At 39.3% G+C, this 11,118-nt stretch overlaps 1 protein-coding gene across 1 annotated transcript; it reads left to right on the top strand.

The window, feature by feature from the left end:
• Window positions 1–844: 844 nt before the first annotated feature.
• Window positions 845–10,869, top strand: LOC307144781 (F-box only protein 40-like). Its single transcript, XM_079847342.1, has 6 exons — window positions 845–981; window positions 1,215–1,254; window positions 3,371–5,248; window positions 5,580–5,771; window positions 7,973–9,790; window positions 10,519–10,869. Exons 2-6 carry the CDS (start codon window positions 1,252–1,254, stop codon window positions 10,723–10,725), a joined length of 4,098 nt encoding a protein of 1,365 aa, XP_079703468.1. The 5' UTR covers window positions 845–981; window positions 1,215–1,251; the 3' UTR covers window positions 10,726–10,869.
• The last annotated feature ends 249 nt before the right edge of the window (window positions 10,870–11,118 follow it).

Here is an 11,118-nt window from a genome sequence, read left to right as displayed (position 1 = left end):
CATTTACATTTATGAATTTGGCATGAATTTATCCAAAGCGACTTACATTGCATTTCAAGGTACACATTTACATTCTTATCAGTTCTGTATAGCCTATATTCTATCCCATAAACCTACCCAGAAAACGTTCTGCATTATTACATTTTCAAAAACATCACTTGATTTTATATGATTTAAAGCTGTTTTGTTTTCCTCATGGGGACCAAAAAAATGTCCACACACGCACACGTACACATACACATAGGCCTACACGTACACGTGTTTTTACTGTGGGCTTGTGGTGTTTTTGATAAATTCACACACATTTTGTTTTAATTTAAACATCATGGCATGTTTATAGAGGAACATATTATAGGCTAGCCTACTACAAGTATAATATACTATGTGGTAACATGCCTTGCCACACTACAGCTAACTAGGCTACACTATAGCCTATTTAAGTACCCTTCACTCCTTTAGTAGGCTACCCTATAGTTTAGTGTTCTGTGTTTACGTTTGCTGAATGTGTAGAATGTGAATGTGGATGGATGTTCCTGAGACTTGATAAAGATAAAGCAACTACATCAGAAACATCATCATGAAAAAAACTTTATTAATGAATAATAAGGAAAGCGTGAGGATGGAGAAGAACACAAAATGTATTTTGTGTGCTTGTGGAGCCCAGTCCTAAACAAAAGAAAAGACTGCCATCTGGTGACCCACTCGTGAAACACTAAAATATAAACAGGTTTAAACTCTCTATGCTGATCTTTTCTGTCTTCTGTTTGCCCTATGAAGGCAGTAAAGAGCTTTAATTATAGTACGATTTTTATTTCATAATGTTTGTCAGTTTGTCAACTTTTCTACAGTTTATGTAACTTTTCTACAGGTCATGTTACTTGCTGCCAGCTGAGGAGACTATTTTTAACATGACCCACCATCTTGTTCCTTAGTCTCTTGTAACAAGGAGGGGAACTTCTTTAGATATGGTTCACCCTTTAGGTAAGTTGTTTGGTAACTGTTTAGGTAACTGCTGTCAGTGCTGTCTGCAACCTTTCAGCATTAAGTATAGCTAGCTACGGCAAGTTCTTATAAAAGCAGGTACTTTTAAAGTGAAAATATATGGTTTAACATATACTGCACAAAGGTAACTGTTATAATTTATCAATGTGTGTAGATGTGTTACAGTATACAGATATTTTAAAGAATAAAATGCTACTCTACTTTTTTTTCAGAAACTGCTGTTGCTCATTGACGCTGCTTTGGATAATAATGGTATTTCGTTTATTTTTCTCATTACTTAAAAATTGGTTAATCAGTAATATTTTGTTTGTAAAAGTATATGGCATAATATAGATTTGAATTACAGAATGGGTCAGCATTATATTACTGAGCATTATGATGGAATGGAAACTACAATGCATTATTATAATTAACTTAGCAAATGTGAGATGATATAATTTAATATAATAGCTCAAGATTGGTATTGTGTGGCTTTAAGTCCACATAATTTAGATTTGAGGCTATTTATATATTATAGTACTCATAAAAGTTGGCCCAAATCAGATAGATCTAAATGTATAGTCTTTCTCTTCTGGTAAATGCACCAGAAGTATTGATGACTCATCTTGCACTCATTGGTGTACCTACATTTTTGTCCAATCAAATGCTCTTTAGAATGAGAATGTCCCTCCCTCTAAATACCACCTGACTCCATCTTGTCACGATCTGCATGTAGCTAAATCCAAAGATGAAATGCGTGACGCAGAATGACGAAGGAACTTTTATCAACACAGAAAGCACACTACACATCTAATAGGGGTGTAACGGTACATGTATTCGTCCTGAACATAGACTGTAAAAAATATGGACAAAGCATCTGTGATGTCACCCATAGACTTTCTGAAGAACGGTTTTGAGGCCGTTTATGGGGGGTATGGGCGGCGCCATCTTGGAAAATCTTGGGAAACCCTAATGTTCAGAAAGGATACAGAGGTGGTATGATGTGTTGTGTCAGATCATGGCCGAGACGTCAAATTTCAGGAATTCCGCTCGGCGCAGCCTATGCTCGTGATCAAGCTGTCAATCAAAGTTAACCACGCCCTTATTTGTCATACATTTTATATTTAAATACGATCTAAACTAACGAGTTAGAAAAAAATTCACCCCCCTCACAGTTGTCAGGCACTCGGAACCTATCGAAAAATACAATAAAAGTCCATGGGACCAACCTGTAAAAACATGAATTTATGCTGTGAAAACGGACATTTTAACATGGGGGTCTATGGACATTTGCTCCCTTTTGGGACCTGCCCCTAGCGGATTTTTGATGTATTGCAGTTTTTCGCACTTCCGGGTAGGCTTCATTTTTCAGATTAGAATGTTGCCGCTTGGTCCTGAACCGTCACGGTACGGATGTCACGGTACGGTGCATTCTGTCAGACGACGAATACAGTGAGTCAATCACAGGCAATCCACACTCCAATCCAGAAGGGGGTGCGCGGTAATGCAACGCTGTTTGCTAATCGCCATAACAGGAAAAAGAGTAGAAGAAGAAAAGTGCATACATGTGCAAATGACTTGAGTGCTTGAAAACAAGTCCTCTAGATAGTGCGTATGCATCAAATGCATCTTTCTGCACTCACGGACAAAAGAGTTTTCTTTGAAAGGCTCGGAGCGGAGCTGAACACGGAAAATTAAGTATAGGAGGTTTGGGCTTAACCTTTGAATGTTTAAATATAGTTTAAGTGGAGAAAACTGTAACACTCCTAATGCACAGGTTACATTTTTATTTATTTTGTACTTTTATGACACTATATGCTTGTCAGTTTTGTAGCTGATTGTTCTGCATGACCATATTCTACATCCCTTAATCCTAAACTGAATATCTAAACTGAACAACTACCTTCCTAACGCAGTAATTATGGTTTTATTGAGGCGAAAGTCATAGTTAGTAGTTAGTTAATAGTGAGACTTGGACTCTAAACAAAAGTTTAGAGACCAAAATCGTATCGAACCGTGACCCCAAAACCGAGGTACGTACTGAACCTTGACTTCTGTGTGCTGTTACACCCCTAACATCTAACTAAAAAAACTGAAGGCTTAAATGCACTGAGGGAATCAAAGAAAAAGGGGCCAGGTGTGCGAACTTAGAGACAGACAATGAAAACCATGATCTAGAAAATGAACAGAACATGACTATGAAACTATGAAACTAAACAAGACATGATAAAGAAACTAAACTTGACCGTGACACAACTATCAATAAATAATAAATTATTTTTTTTACCATCCTGTTTCAGTAGGAAATACATCAATATAGAGTAAATACTGTGCTTGTCAGCACACTGTGAGTCGTTTTGTTGTGCTTGTCTATTGTGTTTTTCCACAGAGCCACTACAGGAGATCTGGTCCAAGGTTGCACAGGCATTGTGAGACCTGTTACAGCCGCCGCTGCAAAGTCTCCATAGAGGTCTCCGTGTCTTGCATGGTCATCAACTGCCGCTTGCTCTGTGGGGCCTCCTTCCACATATGTAAAGAGGAGGAACACTCTCTGCTGTGTCCCAATGAGAAGGTACCCTGCATTAACGCTCACTATGGCTGCCCTTTCACCATGCATCGCTCTCAGCTGGCCAAACACCTTGAGGTGTGTCCTGCGAGCGTCGTCTGCTGCTCGATGGAGTGGAACCGCTGGCCTGTCGAGAACCCAGATGCCCCCTTGTGTACAAACCTTCTTAAAGAGCTCCACGAGCAGGAATCACTGGACCTTTCCATGGCACTGAGAGACCAGAAACATCTATGTGCCAGGTTGAAAATGAGGAGCTGCTTTCCTGAGTTGATGGAGGAACAAGAAGAGGAACCTGCTCCAATAGAAGAGCATGACGATGAGGAAGCAGTAGGAAGAGAGTCTTTGTGTAATGGGATTCATGTCAACGGACATGGAGGTTCAGTTTTAGTAAATGAACCATCAAAATCTTGTGAGAAATCTCTAAATGAAGATGTGGTCCTAAATGGCACCATTGACAAAGAGAAGTACAATCTGTTCGAAAAGATGTTTAGCATGGAAATGGGAGGTTGCAAGGAGGCAGAGGCGAAAACAGAAGATAAGAAAGGAAAAAATATGCCTTCAAAAGGTCCTTCTTTTACAAAGCCACCAGGAGCTTCTGTAGAGCCTGAGAAAGAGAAAAACGATGAATCCCATATAGATGTCTCCAAAACTGGATTTGCACCTTGGCAGGATGGTGTCCTGGATAGACTCGGGCAGGAGGTGAAACCCAGAGAATTCAACATGTACATAGTGCATCACGGGCGCATGCTGATCTCCTTCGGTCAGATGGATGCTTGCACGCCCAGAGAGAGAGATTTTGTTTATGGCAGCCTGGAGCCAATACCAGTACAAACTCTACGTTCCTTCAAGGTTCCCAGTAGTTACCACCAAAAACGCATTCAGCAAAAAGAATTATATTCAAGAGCATTGACTGAGCACAAATGTGTCGACACGTCTGACCTTGATGTATCTAAAAACAATGGCCAGGAGATGGATGAGATGTTTGCAACCCTACTCTGTTCAGCAGAGGCTGAGATACGGGGCCACAAAATTAGCGAAACTGTGGCGACAGATGGACTTTATGTTGATATTGCGACACAGACATATAATTTTGCCACAGCTCCCTTCAAATACAATGCAACTCTGACTGAAATTACAGAAGACAAAGATTTGAAACTTCATGTTGAGCTTGATACAGAAACAGTTACCCTCAGACACAACAAACACACCTCGGCTTTCACGTTCATGTGTGGCCATTTCTTTCGGCGGGATGAGTTTGGCTCACACTTTAAGAACGTACATTCGGATATACAATCCTGTTTGAGTGGCTGGTTTGAGCAGAGATGCCCTCTGGCCTACCTTGGTTGCACCTTCAGTCAGAGAAGATTACAGCCCAACACACACAGGGCCAAAGTCTCTTATAACCAAGACCTCAGTATTTTCACCCTCACACCTGAGATTCCTGCCTCTCTTATGAACGATTTGCAGAGTGTTGCTCTAAAGGCACGTGCCAAATATGAAGATTCTCTCAGTAGCCTTCCCTTTGAGGTGCTTCACCACATCGCTGGTTACCTGGATAGTTTCACCTTGTCCCAGCTAGCCTTGGTCTCACGATTGTTCAGGGATATATGTGCCACGCTTCTGCAGGAGAGAGGAATGGTGGCCTTTAAGTGGCATAAGAAGACATACTCTCATGGAGGAGCCCGCTGGAAACCTACCATAGTAAGGCTTTTTTTTTATAAATATTTTTAAAATGTTTATTTTCAAAACAGCAATGAATTACACTTTCGATAATAAGCCATTTGTTTAGTAGAAAAAAACAAAAAAAAAGTTTTTTGTTTTCTAAAAAAAAAAAACCTGAAGGGATTCTAACAATTCACAATCTGCATAAAATGAAGGTAGGACTGATAAAATTGGTATTAAAATCAGAAACGGAAATATTGCATGACTTTGACATTTTCTTTTGACAGGTCTTAATCAGTTTCAAGTTAAAGATCTCTTATTGATTTTAACTATAATATCTCCCTCGTATTTCTTTATCTCTCTTTCTTAGGTCTGGGAGTTCAGTACTCTTTTTAGCAAAGTGGATAACTGGTGCATCAGCAACACTCCATCAATGGCTGAGCACCTGAAACACTGTCCATTCTACCAAGCTGAACTAAAAACTGAGCCCTTTGCCCTGGCCATGTTTGACAACAAAAGAAAGGAGAGACACGGTTTGGTTTCAATGTTTATGGCACGCAAATGATACTAACTGTTTTATTTAGAATTTTTTTTAAGATGCTTACAGCGTGGTTTGAATGTCCACTAGAGAACATTATATTTATCATTTTTCTTATTTATTTATTTTTCTTTACAAATTATATCATGAGTGTAAACATGTATTTAAAAATTAACATTAATTTTAGGATGTTTGAGTATTTGTTACATTTTTGCTTTAATGACAGCAGAACGCAAGATGCATGAACTCCATAAATTTGTGTAAACATGATTTGCTTATTTGATTGGTGGCCTAGAAATAACGCAGAATCATATTACTTTTTGGTTATTTATTAATCATTTTATTTCTAGGTTTAAATAAAATTTTGGATCCCAGAATTTCATGTCTCAAATGTACTTTTTTTGAATGTAGCCTTTTATTCTCTCTGTAAAACTTAAATTAGACAATAAAACATCAAATCACTGATAGTAACGCAGCATGTGATTATTGTCTTATGACTTAATTGCCATCGATTTCCATTTCTCTTGTCATGTTTACGTTTAATATTTTTAGTTCTAAACATGATGGGGACACTAAACCCATAGAGTATCTCTTTTTGCGCACAACATATGCACAATAATTGTATGATTAGAAAAGCACCATTGTACAAATAGATCTTACGGCCAGAAGCAGAAAAGCTGAAGAAACTTTAAAGGAGTCATGAATTGAGAAATAAAATTTCCCTTGAGCTTTTGTCATATAAGAGGTCATCATCCTATAAAGAATATCCTGTAAGTTTCAGAACTGAAAACTTCCTTGTTAGTCCAAAAACAGCTTTTATTGAAACCAAGGTCTGAAAATGACTCGTTTTTGAATGTGCCGATTTATGACGTCATAGATATTTGAAAGACCGCCTCTGCAGAAGAAGATCAACGCCTACTTCATCATTGCAACTTTGGCCCCGCCCACTGGCGTGTTAGTGAGATGACGAGGAGAGAAGAGCAATACAGGATCACTTGACTAAAAAAAACATTACCTTCCAAAGGAACCTAATGCTAGGAATGTGGTTATTTATTTTCAACTATGTGAATGTCTCAGTTAGAATTATGTATTAGGGACATTTTACTGTGGATTCTTTGGTAAATCAGTCGCAATTTCGACACAAGCTTTGCAAACTGACTTTTACGATATGGACTCGACAGTAATGCCACAAGATGTAAGTAACCGTGTTAATTCAAATGCCTGATCTATGACCAGTGATTAAAGATTCATGTGTATAGTCAGATGTTCTTTGTCTCAAAATCGTTTATTGCTGTTTATGTAACAGTAAATCAATCCAGTGACTAAACAGTCAACTTCACATTGTTTCTCTTAGCAGGATGAAAATAATCTGTTATTTAAACTGTGATTAAATTATATATATAGAAAATGATCAAAGAAAGATTGTCCCTTTACAATCGCTTGAGTTGTCAATCACAGTGTGAGCTTATCCGTGACTTGAGTTCTGGAATCTCACTAAAACTCCCATTATAATCAACAAATCTCTTATTTACATTGTGTTTGCACAGTTAGTTAAGATGAAAGCATTCGTGAGAGTGCAGATATCGAGTTGCAATGACAAATCACTGCATTATGCAGTGCATTATACGTTCTGTGTGAACTGGCGATGAGCTTGGATGCCTTGAAAACACCGGGTACCTTAGAGCGGCTAAGTTTACAGAACATGTAACTTGATCTTGTATGCCACAGAACAAGTCACACTGCCAAGCATAAGTGTCTATTTTTAACAAATGGGCAGACACAGATATAAGCTCACTCAAACTATAAGTGAGAAAGCTGAACACCACTGTGGAGCTCACAGTAAAACACTATGGTAGGTCAACTTTTGTTTGCCTTTTTAGTGTCTACCAAATGCAAGATGTAAGCATAGTAATCTAAATATGTCTATTGTTTCTGCAAGAAGCATTTAGGTCTTTAGCATTAGCTTGAGTTAATGAAGGGCTATTTCTGAAATACAGTTTTTACCGCACAGTGGTGGAATATGCAAAGAATAAATACATTTACAGAGAGTATCTACATTATGTTGCAACTGCAATATACGTATTCCAAGACCTTAATGATGTTCTTCAGGATCTGAGATTTGCAAGTCATTTACATTCACTTACAGTTATGGTAAAACACTTTCCAAACAGTATATCCAGTCTAAAAACAATGTAAAAACACCAGTATCTTGCATTTCTTCACAGGGTAGACAAAAGACCCAAACATCCAAGCTTCATCGCCACTGTGAGAGCTGCCACAGCCGCCGCTGCAAGACGGCAATTGAGATTTCTGTGTCATGTGCAATCATCAGCTGTCGTTTTCTGTGCGGTGCCGTGTTTCACCTGTGCAAGGAAGAAGAACACATGCTTTTGTGCCCCAATGAGAGGGTGCCTTGTCTCAACGTTGAATATGGCTGCCCATTCACCATGTGCCGCTCAAACCTAGCTAAGCACTTGACGGTTTGTCCTGCTAGTGTTGTCTCCTGCTCCATGGAGTGGAACCGATGGCCCATCGAAGAGTCTGAGACCCCTGAGTTCTATGAGAATATTTTGAAGGAGAACTACGCTCAGGAACCTCTGGATCTCTCGATGGCTCTGAGGGACCAGCACCACCTGTTTCATTCTCTCAAAATGAAGATTATCTTCCCAGAACTTATTGAAAAGTTGGCTGAGGAGCCTTCAGTGGCGGTGTCAGAGGGGGCCGTGGGAGGTGTACCATTCTCGGATAGAGTCGAGGAAGAGTTTGTGTCTTCAAGCACGGAAACTGAAGAAGGAGATCTGACTCAGGAGGAACGAGAAGAACTGGCGAGGAATCCTAATGTGTCGAATCTTGAAAGCTATAATATTTGGGAAAGAATGTTCAGTATGGAAATGAGCGGCTGCAAGCAAACGATAAAAGCTTTGGGGAAAAATCCTGCAACCTCTCACGGTAATGAAATAAAGCCACAAGCAAACCCAAGCAGGTTAGAAGTCTTACGGGAAGAGCGGGAAATGCAGATCGACGGTCAAGATGCAGCTACTGACATCCCTCCGTACAACGCATATGAAATGGATGAGCATAAATTCCTCGTCGCCACATCCCTGTTTGCATGTGACACAAGGCCTAAAAAGAAACTCATTTACGAACATGTGGAGCCCATGAAGATTAAAACAGTCTGCACTTTCAAAGTCCCAACCAGCTTTAGAGCCAAACACAGTCGCATTCGAAACCCCACGCATAACAAGAAGGTGCACATGAGCGTAGACACATCTGACCTAGGTGTTGAAAACGATGACATGCCAAAATGGGATGAAATTCAAGCAACTCTATTGTGTTCTTTAGAGAGGGAACTACGGGGGCATCTCATAGCTGAATCAGTGTCCACAGACGCCCTTCTTCTGGACGTTGGAACTCAGACATATGATTTCTACTCGGCGCCTTTCAAAGCAGAGACCTCGCTGGCTGACCTCACTGCTGACCGGGCTTTGAAACTTCATGTCCACATTCAGACTGAAAGCGTCACCAGAAGACACAACAAATCCAGCTCTGTGTTTACGTACCTGTGCAACCACACGTTCAGACGTGATGAGTTTCCTTCACACTACAAGAATGTTCACTCTGACATCCAGAGTTGCGTCAGTGGATGGTTTGAACAGCGATGCCCTCTCGCCTACCTCGGCTGCACTTTTATTCAGAGAAGGTTTCAGCCATGCTCTCACAGAGCGACGGTCATCTATGACAAAGAGCTTAGCACCTTCTGTCTCCGACCAGAGGTTTCAGACACACTGTATGAAGGTGTAAAAACAGTGACAGTGGAACGAAAGCGTGCACGCAATACAGATTCTCTGAGCAGGCTACCTTTTGAGGTCCTGGTCCACGTTGCTGGATTTCTCGACAGCTTCACCCTGTCCCAGCTGGCTCTGGTCTCCCGTTTCATGAGGGAGGTATGCAGCACCTTGCTTCATGAGAGAGGGATGGTCTCGCTGAAGTGGGAGAAGAAAGTCTACTCTCATGGTGGATGGTGCTGGAGAGCCAAAAAGAGGGTGAGTTTCTACAGCAATTAAAATTCTGAATAAATTCCGGCGCAAGTTGCAATGAACCGTTTGTGGGGGAAAAAATGAATTTTACAGTATTATCTCATCTTTATATCGAGTCTCATCTTTTAAATAATGTTACTTCTATTATGAAATTCAAACAATAATTGTTTTGATGCTCAGCACAGAGCACAGTAAACTGAGCAATGCTTAGTAGTAAAAAGAAGTCATGCCAGTGTTTCAGTGTTTGGTAAGATGTCAATAAAACAGATTGTGAACATGTCAGGTGACTTTTACCTCAGGAATGTCCATCTGTGTCCATCCATAACTCGCTATTTAGCTAGAAAAGAGAATATTGCTGTCATTGTGAATAATTATTGTTAAATATACCGGTATGTGCTATATTACAAATGCATTATACAGTATATATTTTAACCTGTTATTGGTTTCTATTGATGTTTTTGTATATAAAATATAAAAATAGTAATAGTATATATAAAATATACAAAAATGCTTATTTTTTATGACAGCCACCAAGTGATTATATCTTGACAACAACCGATTGAAGTAGAAACATATTGATATCATTAGAAAGCAGATGCATATTTAGCGCATAACTCTTAAAATGTGTCAAAAACAACTCAGAATAATGCAGCTGTTCACTTAGTATGTGTATGAACATTTTAAACAAGTATCCGACTTAATATTAAACTAATTGACTTTCAAAACGTCATCAGGTTTGGCAGTTCAGCAACCTGTTCTCCACTGTGGACAGCTGGTGCTTCGACAAACTGCCTCCAATTTCTGAACATCTAAAGGTTTGTCCATACTACCAGAGGGAGAGTAAGACAGCACCTGTTCCTTTAACTGGTGTTCATGAGTGCCATGAGAAGGAAGCAAACAGGAATCAGAGTCTAGTCTCCATGTTGATCAAAAACAAGTAGAATCTATATTATAACAGACAATTAATTAAATGTTGTTTTGTGTGACTTATATATGAAGTCATGCATCTATGCTGAATTTCTGTGCAGTTTGTGCTATTCTGTTTGTAATTTATTTTGGCATATGTGCAATAATGAATAAAAAATAACCCCAATCTTTCAGCTTTGTTATGGAATGCTTTTGTACTGTTATTATGGCTTACTTGTGTAAAGTATATACCGTATTCTTTCCTTTCACCCAAACTGAAAATTCTGCCTTCATTTCTTCCAAACCTGTATGCCTTTCTTTCTTCTGCAGAACAAAAAAGAAGACATTTGAAGAACGAACTGTTTTGGTTACAATGCCTCCAATGTTGGTCAAAAAACAAAAAAACACTGAAACATTTCTCAAAATAT

Source organism: Squalius cephalus (assembly GCF_949319135.1).
Source record: "Squalius cephalus genome assembly, chromosome: 17".
NCBI classification, from domain to species: domain Eukaryota; kingdom Metazoa; phylum Chordata; class Actinopteri; order Cypriniformes; family Leuciscidae; genus Squalius; species Squalius cephalus.
The sequence above is the reverse complement of the archived record's forward strand: the minus strand, read 5'-3'. Positions and strand labels throughout refer to the sequence as shown.